At 41.5% G+C, this 15,719-nt stretch overlaps 1 protein-coding gene across 1 annotated transcript in view; it reads right to left on the reverse strand.

Annotated features, from left to right (window-relative positions):
- LOC130122913 (serine/threonine-protein phosphatase 4 regulatory subunit 3-like) overlaps positions 1–12,024 on the reverse strand; it is a 31,061-nt gene extending 19,037 nt beyond the window's left edge. The window contains exons 1-9 of the mRNA XM_056291986.1: positions 11,584–12,024; positions 10,904–10,959; positions 10,245–10,343; positions 9,212–9,835; positions 7,810–7,887; positions 1,921–2,037; positions 1,569–1,685; positions 593–724; positions 229–331 (exon numbers count right to left, since the gene is read on the reverse strand). Of these exons, the coding sequence (XP_056147961.1) occupies positions 229–331; positions 593–724; positions 1,569–1,685; positions 1,921–2,037; positions 7,810–7,887; positions 9,212–9,835; positions 10,245–10,343; positions 10,904–10,959; positions 11,584–11,725 (1,468 nt within the window). The 5' untranslated portion in view covers positions 11,726–12,024. The remainder of the gene's footprint in view (positions 1–228; positions 332–592; positions 725–1,568; positions 1,686–1,920; positions 2,038–7,809; positions 7,888–9,211; positions 9,836–10,244; positions 10,344–10,903; positions 10,960–11,583) is intronic.
- Positions 12,025–15,719: the final 3,695 nt, after the last annotated feature.

The following is a 15,719-nucleotide window of genomic DNA, read 5'->3' on the forward strand; positions in this document are numbered from 1 at the left end:
AAATAGACAGAGATACAGCTGAATTTTCCCTTTAAATTACATGGGAGCACGCAATCCGTAAAAGTTACAGAAATGTTGAATTCAGATTGGACTAAAATTACTGAGACTTAGAACTACATCTCCCCAATGTCCCCCTGTAAATCTAATCCCGTTCAAACACACCATTAGACAGACAGTTACGCAGGACCCTGAAAATCGTTCTTTCCTTTGCCAGTGTAAAATCCTCACCTTTAGAGTTCTTGTCATGGGCTGTGTTGGCCAGCAGTGGGGCAGTCAGCACATGCATGCAGTACTTGTAGAAGAAACTCAGAAACTCTGTCTTCTCAGTTTTCTAATTGAGAAAAATCACAATATCAAAGATCACACAAAAAAATAAAAGGTATACTTTTTAATTTCAATGCGGTTATACTGTAAATAGCAAATAAATTAAATTCTGATTTGCTTGACTGGCAGCTCACCTAAACTCAGTCAAGACAAAGGTACAGCAAATACCCCTATACATTATGTAACTCATGGTAGAATGTGTGAAATCAGTTTGCAAAAAAAGTGACAAATATTAGTCTGTGCATGACTGTGTGTAGATCCTACTGACATTGATGGGAGCTAGCATGTTCTCAGGGTCAATGAGTGTCCTTAGCAGGCCCATCAGCTGGACAGCTCCTCCTAGCTCTGGGTCTGAGTCACAAATCATCTGCTTGATCACCACATTTATCAACAGAACATCCTGGAGTATGGAGACAGAATGCACACACATGTCCACACACACAAATTAAGCAAACATGGTCAGGCTCATACAGTGGGAGAGCACAACCGCTGTAAACCCAAGCCCAACATGATATTTAGGTTTCATTTCATTAAGTCACAACTACAGGTTTGTAAAGTTCAGCGAAAGCTGAAACTAACAAGCAAAAACAGTGGATATAAAGAAATGTAGAATTTCAATTACCAGACAAGCTGAGAATGAATTGTGACTGTCCATATCTTTAGAAGATAAATTATCTATTTCCAATGCCCAACATCCCTTGACAAGCAATGTTTGCACAAATGTTGGCACAAATAATCAACAATTGTAAAAAAAATTAGGTAGGAAAACTACTCTCTGAATAAGGACCGTTTGAAATGTTGAGACAATATGCAGCTAGGGTTGGATGACTCATAAAAAGTTACATTTTCCCCCTCTATAATATAACTCTTAATTTATTAGGTAGACACTGATCAAGGAAAAACAAATATACATTGCAGAAAGTCACTCTCTCCACTACTGTGGACAGATGAAGTTTGACAGGCAGCACAGTTATAGATGAGTAAAATATTGTGCCCTGAATTTGCCTCAGCACTGTGGGGGAAGAAACAACACAGTATTTCCCTACCATTGTCTTGGCGGGATTGGCCTCCCCACTAAGGTAACCTACTACCCCACCATGGGAAATGAGAGGGGGGGGGTCAATAAACAAGTCATCTGCCACAGCACCTGCATGACAGCCCCTGTAGCTTTGAGGAGTGCAACACCCTGCCTGAATAGAAACCTAGGGGAAACACTGCAACACAAATAGTGTTGAGATGCTTACATCATCTGTCTGCTGTGGCTCTTGCATAACAAACTCCCGAACCATGGAGGGGCTGAACTCCACCAGATAGGAGAAAATGTCTGTGGCTGCTGCCCTCACCTGAAGATCATCCATTCCCTAAATACATAGGACACGATGGTGGGGGAAGAAAAGTATGCGTGAGCGAGAAACAGTTCAATATTGGAAAAAATAGGAGAAAGGCAAGTGCACCTCAGAAAACTCTACCCATGTATAATCATCACAGCATTTCAGTGTCAGTTGGCAAAAATTATACAGTACAAATACAAAGTTGTTCTTTTATTTTAAGTTATGATTAAGAAAGATTTTCTAAAAGATGTTGATAATGACATACCATGACTATTTCAAGAGCAGGTAGAATGCCGAGATTTGCTAGAGTTTTGAAGAAAGCGTCTCGGTTTTGTGGTTGCAATGTTTGTGAAAAAGCACAAAATTCCTTGAAAAAGTTCACCTGAAAAAAGTAAAAAAAGAAAAGAAAACAGGTGCTTAACAAATGGTCGCTATGCAAGACATTTTAGCAAGCAGTTTGGGTTACAAAGTGCTGTGTCTCATTCGTTTTGCAGCAATGGAGTAATTCTGGTTCATTATCAACAGTCATCTGTCTTGCAAGCCACAACACTGCTCAAATATACATCTTATTTGCATGCTTTACTAATAATATAAGAAAAGTTGGACGGTGCCCTTAAAAATACTTAGCTTTGGTATGAACATATGGTTATCACTACAAATATGTTGAAGCGCTTAGATATCATCTTTTGTTGGTAGTAGAGGTCAATGTAAAATGAGGATGCTGGACCACATTTACACCCGACAATCATCATGCAACTTTATCTTAAATGTTATGTAGATTTAAAAAAAACAAAAACCTGATGACAGCTTTTAACATTTTCACCTGAAATGTACATTCTTGGCCTAGATATAATGGTTGTCTGTGCAGCTAGGACAACCACCTTCAATCCCAGGCGACTAAAAGCACACCATTGCAAAGCCAAGCGAATAACAAATTGTTTGGCTCAGTATTTTTTCCTAGCGCTGTGCTCAGTTGTTTGAAAGTGTTTGATTGTGGTCACGAAATGAATTACTGTGAGTTGTCAACTAATTGTGGGCATTTCAATTGGTTCTTCCTTTCATAGGTTGGGATTATTTTGGCCTCCTCACAAAAACCAATCCCTGTTGGTTTCTGTCTGACACTAGATATGCAAGGCATGCTCCCTGGCAAGTATTTCTATTGTCATTTAGTCAACAATGAAACCAAACAAACCACGCAGCAGTGCTGCAACTAATTACTTTGATAATTAAGTTATTTTGTCAATTAAATAACTCAGCTACAAAAAAAACTAACAATTTTCACCATTAAATTCAAGTGTTTTAAAATGTATATTTAAGTAAATTGAATACATTGAGGCAACTATACACAGATAAAAAAAGGGGAAATGTAACATACACAAAAAATTAGGAGGGGGATGTCTAATTTTCAGTTTTCTGAGCCAAATAGATTTACTGATTATGTCAGATGATGCACTGTAGGGAACAGTAATTGCCAACCAAGTTATACATCCTAAGCACACGGTGGGGGGAAAAAAAAATCCCATGAACACAAGTAGCCACTGGTTTATTGGCGCCAGCAATTCAGCCAAGCGGTTAAGAATACACAATCTCTTACTTTAACTTAGTTGATATTAAAAGATGAAGGGTGAAAACTGGTTAATGACCCACTTACTCATTCTGACTAGTAGGGATTCACCGATACCACTTTTTTTCAGACCAAGAAGAAGTACTTACATTTGAGCACTGGCTGATATCGAGTACCAACATAAATACTTGATAATACCATTACAGTTCTAACAATGACTGAACATGTTTTATTTTCATTAGATGTAACTCACTTTCTGATTGTAACAAATTAAATTTACAACATGATGCTGTTGCTGACCTTTTAATATTCAACTTTGTTTTCCTAAGCAAACATGGCACTGCCACACATTTCAGAATCAGAATCATGTTTATTGGCCATGTAGGTTTGCACATACATGGAATCTGACTTCAGTTTCATGGCTCTCTGTGTACTTAACATATAATAACAACACTACAACCCAACAATCTTTAGATATATACACACAAGGACTGACTCTATACAGGCAAAATAAGAGATGACAAAGTGCAATGGTTCAGAGAATATAACCACACATTTCATTTAAAAGTAACCTGTAACATATTCATTGGATTTAACATACAACTGTAGCAGAAAAACTGAAATATGTTATCATGTTAGTGCTTTCTGTGAGGACTAAGCATTTTTTCAGAAAAGTGAGAGGCAGGCTCTTTTTGATGACAAGAAGCTTCTCTGCATTATCAGCTGTGAGCCTGTTTCTGTTTTCATCTACAATGTGTGGCACTGAGCTAAACAGCCTTTCACTTTCCACACTACTGCACGGTACTGAAAGTTATCTGACTTTTGGGCTAGAGTGGGAAACTGCATTTCATTAACCCCCCAGTACTGCAATGGTTTTTCTCCCCAAGAAGTTGTGGTATCGTCAAGGTATGTCTCTAACTGAATAGCAGCACCTACGGGTGCACTGTTCAGTGATGTTGATGCTTGCTCATCTGCTATCTCAAACACACTGTCCAGACGGCTGCTGGCCTGGGCCTTACATCGCTTTCTGACAGTTGGTTTCCCCAGATACCCCTGCTTGTCAGCCTCTCCTCCAGACACCTTCTGCAGCTCCAGCAGAGGTATAAAAACCAAATCTAAAAAGCAAATGTCCAAACTGTGTATTTGCTCCACCCATGCTACTAAACCAGCTGATTTCATTAACTAGTTTCCCCTACTTAGTTGAGCAGTGGTGTCAACAAGAATCTGCTGGTGTAGAACATGGGTGGAGCAAATACATGGTTTGGCTTTTACTTCCTGGAACTGGTTTTTACACTACATTACATTACATTATTACCTCTGAGCTCCAGCATCACCATCTCTTTGGTCTCTGTAGTAGTGTTGATGTTTAAGGAAAAAATCTTTTTAACTAAAACAGAGACAATACTTTAACTAGTAACAGACAAGATGGTCTGAAATTGTCAGAAGGAATGTTAGTATATTGCCTTCAAATCACTTAAAGTAAATTATGTAAAAGTTAAACAGTAAAAAGTTTTAGGTTGGGCGGCAGGCGGGGAGACACTGCTGGGATAGGCTCCAGCATCCCCGCGACCCTGAGAGCAGGATAAGCGGTCTGGATAATGGATGGATGGATGGCAGTTTGAGGTTGGTCATAATGACAGTTTTGTTTTCATCACTCTCCCATGCACAGACAGACAGACAGACAGACAGACAGACAGACAGACAGACACTACCTCAAATTGAGTACAGTTGCAATACAGTAAAGTGGGTTTTTTTCTGTGTCAGTGAAGCGTTTCTTGACGCTGCAACTAAGATTCCCTTCATTGTTCTGATGCCATGGTCCTCGTCTGTTCCTTTGGTCAAAAATCTCTGAAGCATGGTCACAGCAGGAATCACATCTGATGGCAAAGCATCAGAGGAGCTCACTTTTCGGGTTAACTCCTCAAATGGAGCCAGAACAGATGGTCTTTTCCAGAAGTGTTCACTGGTGAATGGTGAGATTGTCGGGGAGGTCATATCTGGACCCAAATATTCCCAGAGTCCACTACTGCTCAATGAGAGACTGTAGAATGTAGTACATGCTGTTCCAGTGGGTCTGCACATCTTGCTGGAGGCTTCTTACAGGCATGTTGAGCTGCACCTGAATGTCTTCCAGGCATGAGTAGGCTAAGGCAAAATGTTTACAATGTGCCACCGCATTGGCTACACTTCTCTGATCCAAAAGACCCTCATTAACAGCAAGCTGGAGGGTGTGAACGACACTCAACAGGCTAGGGAGTCCAGCATCACCCATGGCCTTGATCATGTTTTTGGCATTGTCCCTGAGCATAACATGAACAGAACTTTTCAGAATGCCCCACGTCTGAAGCATATCATCAAACCTGCTACAGCTTGGCTAACGGGCGAACCCCAAAATTATTTTGCTTGTAGAACGACTCTCTGGGGAGTAAAATCCTCATCAATCCACTGTGCAGTTAAACTGATGAGACACACTGGGCTGACCCTGCTAGTCCAAATATCAGTGGTGAAGCTGAAGACTGAAATGTCCTGTAACAGGTTGTTGATGTGCTTTTTCACGAAGTCATACAGCTTTGGTAATACAGTTTCTATGATGTGGTGACGGCTGGGAATCTCATACTTTGGCTCCAGTACACAGACGATGACAAAATCCCGTATTATCTACAACTGACAAGGGCTGATCATCAAGAGCAATGTACTGGGTAAGAGCTTCTGTTATTTGTTATTTTTACTGCCCATTGTCTGGACATTTTCTCTTGCTTCTCCAGCATTTACTGCAAAGTTGGTTGTTCCTGTTGTTAGCATTAGCAAACTCCTTGAACTCGCTGTTTTGTTGGTTCTTTAGATGTTTTATCAAATTGCTTGTGTTAAAGAACCTATTTTTCACCCCTCCTTGACAATTTAGCAGAGCATAGTTTGCAGTCTACTCTACTTTTGTCATCGCTTATGCTAAAATAACTCCAAACTGCTGACACTGCTCCTCCTCTGCCTACCTGCTTGACTGACGACAGGTTAATGTCACGTGCAGTAAAGTGGTATCGGGTGTAGTTGTATCGGAGCAGTTTTGCGATTATGAGTACAAGAGGACAGTATCGGACCAATAACCGATGCTGGTATCGGTGCATCCCTAAAAGAGTAACTCAACCCTAGACCATTTAAGTGAGCTTGCTGACATCTGCAGGTTAAATACCATGTAAAGGTTAAAAATATGTGTTGGTACTCTGATTTAAGCATAACAGGTTAAACACAGCTGCAGAGAACAATGGGTCCATTTAATTTAGGTGTGCCAGCACATCTATCAGCACTGACAGACAGAGAGAGTCAGTGCAACCATTGTCAATAATGGTGTCAATGCTGGTTCTTTGGTACACCTGCACCTGGCAGACACATTATTAATGTTACTAACTGCAGATGTGTTTCTCCTGCTATGCTTACATCACAGGGCACCAAGACCAGCTTAGTATGTTTTAACCTTTACATTTAATTTGCAGAGGTCAGCAACACCACTAAACAGCCTGGCATTTACTCGTTAAGCTGCCATTCCCTCTTCCTCTTTTGTTACTGTTAGTGACTTAGCAAGTACCCCCCTGCTGTTTGAGTTCAGTTGGGCCAAATTGACAGGAAACTGTCCTCTATAAAGATTTCAGTATGGGGTGATCCCATGTTAGCTGACTTAGATTGTACACCGATTATATATTTATTTATTTGCCATTTTGCACCATCTTTCATTGGTCTTTACTTGTGAATGTGTTCCAGACAGACTTGTTGCAAGCAGCACAACAGCCTGTGGTATGTTCTAGAGGACACTACATATGTAACTGATAATGAAACATTTTTGCCAACAAATTTCAATAATAAATTTAGTCAATCAGTTGTTGCAGGACTAAAACAACAGGGAAATGCTAATCTGTTGAAGTGATAATTGACATCTCTGCGACAACAGTAACATCAAATTGTCTTGCAGCAATCATGTTTGTAACTGCTGTGAATATTACTACAAGTCTTGCTGTTGTAAAAATTGTTTTTTACCAAATATCAGTAGTCTGACTGTATGAAAACTTTCATAATGAGCCACAACACTATACCAAATGCTGCAAAAATTACATTAATAACCCCTGCATGGTACTTTCTTACCAATGCAAGCATACTGTATGGATTGTATTTACATTTCGCTAATTCTAGCTGAGATTCAATCGCAATGTAAAATATAACCTAGAGGTGGGCTGCCAGAGCCAATCACATTCTGATTGAAATGCATGCCAATCTGCCTTGCACCAATTTACATCTCCTTAGAAAGCCAGACATTGATTGCATCTTAATACCTGGTGTAAATGGGGTATCTATAGACAGAACAACCATTGGTAAAGACATCACAGACTACTCAACCCAGCAGAAACAAATCAGGGAAGGAAGTGACATTATATTAACGAGTAAAATCCAATCCAAACAGGCTCTCTCCACATGAACATCAAGAATACCAATCAATCCAAATTCTATAGAACACCCTAAACTTACATTATTTTACCCCCCCCCCCCAAAAAAGTTGTCTTTTGAAAAATCTAGCCAGGCGATATCCCTATTTGTTTAACTTACAAGTTCTCTCCTTTTACTGTCCTCTGTAGCTTCATCTGTGAGCTGTGCAAAGACCTCTGTTAGGAACTTCTCATCCTCCTATGGTACACGGAAAAACACGTTAACCAAGCAAAAATAAGAACTTGTCAAGGACAACAGCATATATGGAAATGAGTGATAAATCAATATCAGTTAAATCCTTATTCGTCTGTGACTTGGATCCATGAAAGGAAGATGATGGGTAATGTACATATCTCGTAACAATATAGAAGTTTAACCACACCTCAAATACAGTTATTTGATTACTGCATCACATTAACACTAAAAGAATTGTTTTTCAAAAAACAAATACAAATAAGTAAAAAGCAGCAGCAGTTTTTTTGTGTCACTATTCTGTTTTTGTTTGTTTCTTTTTCAAAAAGGTTACATGTTGAAAACTAATTTAAAAAAAAACAAAAACAAATGAGCTGGAATAACCTTTTCATAGTTGTAGCCTTACTGAGGGAAAAATCTTTTACAATTCCATACATCATAGACAATCTGTTGACAGATTAGGTCAATAAGTTTACAAAGCTTTCCTCATATAGACACCTTTCACTGGTATCAGAGAACAAAGTCCACAGAAAAGCAACAAGCACTGATGAGTAATTCATACACAAGTGTTGTATGAGTGAGTTATCTCAACCAACATGGATTTAAACAGTTCCTAATGTAAACAATGCCTGACATAATAGTTGGCATAGGGTCTAACATATGAAACATAACCCCATAAAAAAGGAAATAAATTGTGAGGCTTCATCAAGTCATTCATATAGTGCCAAAATATAGGTTTCAACGCAGGTTCTCAGAGAAAGGCATTACTGTGGAAAAAAGTAACAATCTGAGTCTTACCCATTCACACTGAGCAAGTTTCCAATGACTCAGGTTGACTCGTGCAGAAAGTACATTGTTCAATTTATAAAAAAAAACCCCAAAAAAAAAACAAAAATCAAATTTAGCCTGTACGGCAACACACAGACATCATACTGATCATGTCCACAGAAGTGTAAAAACCTGGTCCAGAGAGTTAAAAACCCTAACCGTGTCTTTACTCCATCCATGTATTAAACCAACTGATTTGGGAAACTAGTCAGTGCAATCTGATGGTTTAGTACAAGGGTGGAGTAAAGACACAGTTAGGGTTTTTATTTTCTGGACTGGGTTTTTCCACCTCTGCGTCAGTGAAAATCATTGAAGGGGAAAAAAGACATCTTGATGCATATGAATGGCATAGGTCTAGAGCGATGCATGATTTAAAGTGTATGGAGAAACATAATTGGTTGGGTTTAGCAATATACAATTTTCAAATTATCTGCAACAGACTGGTAGGGCTTGTAAACAAAGCGATATGTCTGGCTGGAAGTTCCCTAGTTCCTGTCCTTACCTGCAGCATACTGACAATTTCAACCTTGTTGAAGAAGATGAAAGAGGTGAGCGTGGAGAGGAAGTTCTCCTCGAAGACGGACGGTGTGGGCAGGATGATGTCCTGGATGTACTGCACCCTATACGTCTGGTGGATCTTCTGCCGTAGCTCAGAGTCCGTTATGGGGATTACCTCTTTAAACTTGGCTGTCTTGGTGAGGAACTCCCGGTGCCGTTTGGGTTGTACCAGTGCCGGGTCATATTCAAGGCAACCCACCACGTCCATGATGCAGTCATCAGAGAACATCACCTCAAACAAGGCCGCTTTGTTGAGGAACAGGACACCCCGGACGATCTCATACAGGTGGTGTAGGCCTTCCCTGTTGTCTAGGTCTTCACAGACCTGGAAGAGCCCCAAGAGCTTCTTAATGTAGCCTTCACTCATCAGAGCCAGTGCCAGTTTTTCCCTGCGGATTGGTGAAGAGAGAACAGAAGTGACCAGATCGGCGATCTCCTCAAGCCGGCTCAACTCACAGGGTGGAAGTTCCACTAAGTGGCTAGTCTCAGGGATCTCTTCATAGCGCTCCTCCTCTGACTCATCGATGGGGTCCTGGGTGATCTCCAGTGCGGGGTCCTTTCCCTGAACCTGGGGATAATTAAAAGACAAGTAACAGATTTGATTTTCAGTAAAATTGAATTGTGTCTTGCCTATGTCTAATGGGAGATTGTTGACTAAACTTTAATATCCACCTTCACCAGTACTTATGTTTCTTTGGACACCAAAAGCAAATGTTTTTCTATTTCATTGCAATAATTGGTTAATATGAAAATATGAGCTTCACAAACCTATGTCACTTGAGACAGTATCTTAAAAATATATTTTAAAACTCATAACAGTTTGGTTAACATAAAATAATCAACAGAAATGTGTTGAATGAGTGAAGAAAAAAAATACAGGACAAATTATTATCTGACTGAAAGTTTTTACGCCGATGTGTCAATTTCACATCTTCATTAAAGCAAATAGTCAACACACAGAATTTGGTTAAGTTTACCTGGCATATCTTCTCCCAGATCTCATCACAGCCAGCTTTTTCCTGGAAACTCAGAGCCAAATCATAATTCTCTGCTTCTGACCAGACAATCAGTGTGTCCTGGGGAGAGGAGAATGCAACAAAAAAACTCAGCTCAGAGATGCTCCTGAACACATGCATATGACACAATCACTTGTACTACACTCCCTCAAACAGTCAGAGAATAAGGAACACCTCATACACAATCAACACAAATAAACAATAACGCTTGATAATTTTGCTTTCTCAGCACGACCCCTATAAGAATGAGTTTGGCTGAATCTTAAGTTACAGACACACTGTCTCCCCTTTGACTAATTAAACATGGTCAGGTTTAAGAAGGCAGCAGATTCAAAGTTAGGTCTTGAAATGCTGCAAAATGGGACTGGCAATATGAGTTCTTGGACCTGCATTAGTTGGTGTCATGATTAGGAGAATTATGTTATTGCCCAGTTACGGTTTATCATTCTAAACTGTCCAAGTTTCACGAAGTAGATGTAGTTTTACAGTACAGAATAACCAGCTATTATTGCAATCATACGCCAACGTATTCTAAATTCGAATTACTCCAAGAAAAAGAAAAAGAAATCTGCTCAGACACTTCTGTTGTCCTTTGGTTGATGTGGCAAATCTACACTTACTTGTTGTTTCTGATATGCTGTATTTGGACTGATCTTCGACTCCAAAAGCAGTGAGCCTAGAAAGCAAAGAAAACGTTTTGTAACCTTTAATCAATCATTCTATAATAAAGTGCCGACTTTAGAAAATCTGTATTAAAACCAGCCCGTCGTGAGGGAAAAGTGCCTGATTCTCCAACCCTAACAAAGCTTTTGCATAACCGTCATGAAAACTCTGACAGTTTTGAGACGGATAAAAAGTTGGGAGATCTCATAACTTCACTATATAAATTGGCCTACGATTGCTTTCCCCACTTTCCGATGCCCGTGCCATAACTCATAGATGCTGAAATATACGTATCTAATGTTGTAGCCAGTAAGTTTGTTAGAAGAGTTTGCGGCCCCATGCTAGCTAGATCACGCAACGTTAGCTTCCTGCTAAACTCAGTTTAGCCGAGCATCTCGCTGTCTACGATTAGCAGAGCGAGTAGCGCGCTTTAGCACAGGTTAATGCATAGCAGGTACCAGTACAGCCATTTGTTGTTACTCCTGAAGCAATTCATAATTAGACCAGCCCTGTAAGATCACCTGTATAAACATTCTACCAACTACTTACAACACAAGTTGACATCAATTCAAGGGTTAGCAGCAGGCTAATGTTAGCCGTCGTGACGTCAGCGCGGCTAGGCTAATTGCGAACTTACCGTCCGACTCAGCCCGGACTAACAACGATATCCCCTTCAGGCGTTCGACAAAAGTAGAGGAGACATGCCCTGTGCCTCGGTCGTCCCACTGCCGGTCTTCATTCAGCGTGTACACTTTCACTCGCCGCCGAGTGTCCGACATAGTTAACCGAGTCGGAGCTAGCAGGCTAGCTAGCTGCTAAAAAGCTATCCCTTCACCCCGTCTGGTGTTCCCCTATCCCCGAGCTATTAACTTTGTGTCAGCCCGCATGTTCCACACACACGCCTGAATGTAGTTGATACAAGTACTAAGCGAACTGAAAGAGCTAATTCATAAACACAACAGGCTCAGGAAGTATTAACAATTCCACAGCAGGCCTGATATCTATCGGTAAAATCTAGACATCACAACGACGTGCGACGGCCTCTTTGCTAATTTCCAACGCGGACCGCCATCTTGTAATCTGATCTTTTTCTTCTTCAACGTCAATCAAGCGGCAACTGCCGCGGGGTCTCCTCTGAGGGGCTACGGAGGCCGATGAGTGAGCGGGCAGAAAGTGTGATTCGGTGAATCCTATTGTTGTGGAATACGGACCCTCTAAAAGCCTGTTAGTTTCGTCCGGGGAAGCGTATTAGAATAACTAATTCATCAGGTTATGTTTGAAGTTTTTGTGTAGTCACATGATACATTTCAACAAATGTTGGGAAACGTTTAGAATTTATTAGATTAGAAGTCCACTTTTCACTTGTTCTATCTGACAGCTGAAATGGTATATTGCCACCTAAAGCATTCTTTGTAGCGGACTCTATGGAAACAATTCATAATCGGGTCTGGTCGCTTTAAGAACGTGTTTCCGGGTTGACAGGTGAGCTACGACGATGATTGATTGGTGCAGCGCACACGCGTTCGTGTAGTCAATGAGGGAAATTGTCCGTCTCTACTTCCCTGCATTTCCTACATTGGTGACCCGTCACCCAAGGCTCCGATCGGCATTACCACAGACGCTTCGGACTACGCAGTCGGGGCGGTGCACGAGCAGCGGGTGAGCTGCACTTGGCAGCCGCTCGCTTTCTTCAGCAGACAGGTACGCCCCAGCGAACGGAAGTATAGCACCTTCGATGGGGAGGTCCTTGCTCTATACCTCGCCGTTCGACACTTCCGTTCCCTGCTGGAGGCCCGCCAGTTCACGGCGTTTGTGGACCACAAACCACTGACGTTCGCCATGGTCCGCCCGCCAGCAACGACAGTTCTCCTACATCTCGGAGTTCACCACGAACGTACAGCATGTTGCTGGCAAAACCAACCTCGTCGCCGCCTGCCTGTCCCAGGCCATTGCGGGGGCTGTCCATTTGGGTCTTGACTATGCCCAAATGGCAGCTGACCAGCCGCCGACGCAGACGTGCAGGCTTTCAGGACGGCTGTCACAGGGCTGCAGTTAGAGGACGTGGCTTTCGACGACGCTTGCACCACGCTCCTGTGTGAGGTCTCCATGGGTCAGCCCCGGCCTGTCATTCCCACTGGCTGGAGGCGCCGTGTTTTCGACGCTGTCCATGGCCTCTCCCACCCTGGCAAAAAGCCATCTCAAAGACTTGTGGCGGCCAAGTTCATCTGGCACGGGCTCAGAAAAGACGAGAGACTGGGCTGACACCTGCGTAGAGTGTCAGTGCTCTATAGTACACTGCTACACCAGAGCCCCCCTGTAGTCCATGGGCCAGAGCCCAAAATTTCCTATTTCGGTACACTCAAGGTGGCAAAACTTACTTATAATTTTTGAAAGGATCCATGTCTGTAGATGATATTTTGGTATGATAACCATTCCTGAGTGGCAGCTGTATCACAGTTATCAGCTCATGAAGTTAACCACCCCCTAAAGTAAATTGCATTTTAGACGCTGGTGCATATCCTGGTTTAGCCTCATGGTCAGGACATTTTTCAGTGTTCTATAATATTGTCTTTGGTATCATTTTAAAGGGGACCTTCTTAGCTTTCATTCAAGCCCTGTTGTTGATATTTCTCACAAATATAGAGGTCACTTGAGCTCTTCAACCCGTCAATAACACACATCTTTCTGCAATGTTCGCCTAAACTATATACTTTCTTTTAGCTCTGTGGCATCTAGGAATATCAGGGACACAAAACACAAAAACTGGAATACTCACAGGGCTGTAAAGATTCAGGAAATGTATAATATACCCATACTATTTCATTGTGTGAGGTGATTGTGAACCTTAAATTAGAAGGGCATTATTACTAAGAAACTAACTAGACCAAAGCCAGTTAGTCCATGGGTCAGACCAGATATCGATATCACCCAAGGTGACACAACTTCACTGGTGCCATTTTATTTGGTACACTAACAGAAGTAAAATAATACATGATAACCTTTCCAAATGAGCAGCTATTTCATTTTTCTTTCAGGAAACCTGTTTCTGTGCCTCTCACGATTGTGTATTTGCCCAGATTTTTACAAATATAGCATTTCAACACCCCTTGTACTGATTAGCCTAGCTTAAACTCTGGGACCGTTCTTAGTTGGCCAACAACCAAGGATAACCAGTACTGTGTACTTCCATTCATTGTGCTAAGCTAGGCTAACGTGCAGCCAGATAGCTTTCTACTAAACACATATAGAGGAAACTGGTATCTATCTTCTTGTCTCACTCTGGAGAAGATTGTAAGCTAATTTCCCATAATGTTAGCATGTTCTTTTAATGTATATGTTAATATGATTAGTTAAAGTGGCTACGAGGAACTTTCATCTTGTGTTGATTTTAGCGGCCTCATGTGGACAAAATACAGCTGTTGCATAGCAACTAGGTAATGTATCTATTTGTGGCTATATAAGATAAATAATGGTAATATGACGCTGGTGAAGCAAAGTAAACTTTGTTTTAGTAGTGTTCATACACCTAAGTTACATGTATTTGTTTGTATGTGGCAGGTGAAAACTGACTGAATATGGCCACTGGTGAACAAGCAAGTTTTTACCCAATACCAAAGCGCCCACGGGTGGAGTGCATTATCCACTGTTCTGATGATACAGATAAGCTGGTTTCACTACAAAGTGTCGACTCATGGAGAACTCTGCTCAGGGCAGCTCAGATACGAAATCATGCACCAGTTTTGAAACTGGCAAAAGACATTCCTGAGGGACAGATTCCAGCAATCTACTACCACAGAAAGTGTCGCAGTATCTTCACTATGAAGCAAATTCTTGATGGCCTCCTTGCAAAAGAAAAGAAAAGTTGTGTCTCTGCTGAAGAGAAACAATCTAAGAGAGTAGCTCGACATGCTCCAAGTACATCTAGGACTTATGATGCAGAGTGCATATTTTGTCAGAAAAACAGCAAATATTCCAAGAGACAGAATACGAGAGAAGTACTGGTGCAGTGTCGAGAACTGCGAGCTGATGCAAAGATCAGGAGTGCAGCCACAAAGAAAAGGGACAGCAGAATCCTTGCCATTGTGAGTAGAGACCTTGTAGCAGCTGAAGGGCACTACCACAGGTCATGCTATAGACTTTACACCAAAGAAGAGGTTTCCAAAGGAGAGGTTGCCAGCAATGAAGATGATGATGCTGCAGCCCAGTATGAAGCTGCTGTGAATAAGGCATACAATGAGCTGTTCCTCTTCATCAGGATGGAGCTTTTTGGCAATCCTCAAGTGATGACAATGACTGATCTCTCTTCTAGACTGGTAGCTTCAATGAACTCCCAAGGCATTGCCCAAGTCAAGGAATCAACCAAGAAGCACATAAGGCGAAACCTGGAGAGTGAGTTTGCTGGAGCCTTGCAGATATTCCCTGATGAGAAAGGAAAATTCCTCCTCTATCCCGATAACTTGTCCATGAGGGAACTTGCCAAAGAAAATCAGTCTCTCAAAAGGGAGCTGCAGACCCTGAAAAGTGTCAGTGCACAAGATGTTATAGCCAAAGCAGCCATCAAATTGAGAGCAGACATTAAAAGTCAAGATGTTCCTCAAACCTGGCCGCCTGAAGTCAAACCAGAAGCAGAATGTCCTACCATTCCAGAGTCGCTCATTATCTTCCTGTACTCTCTACTCACAGGCTCAAATGATCCTGATCATGCATCCCAGAGAGTGCAGTGCCTTCTGCAGTCATTTGGCCATGACATAGTATATGCAGTGACATGTGGAA

The sequence above is a fragment of the Lampris incognitus genome, chromosome 13 (assembly GCF_029633865.1).
Source record: "Lampris incognitus isolate fLamInc1 chromosome 13, fLamInc1.hap2, whole genome shotgun sequence".
Taxonomy (NCBI): Eukaryota; Metazoa; Chordata; class Actinopteri; order Lampriformes; family Lampridae; genus Lampris; species Lampris incognitus.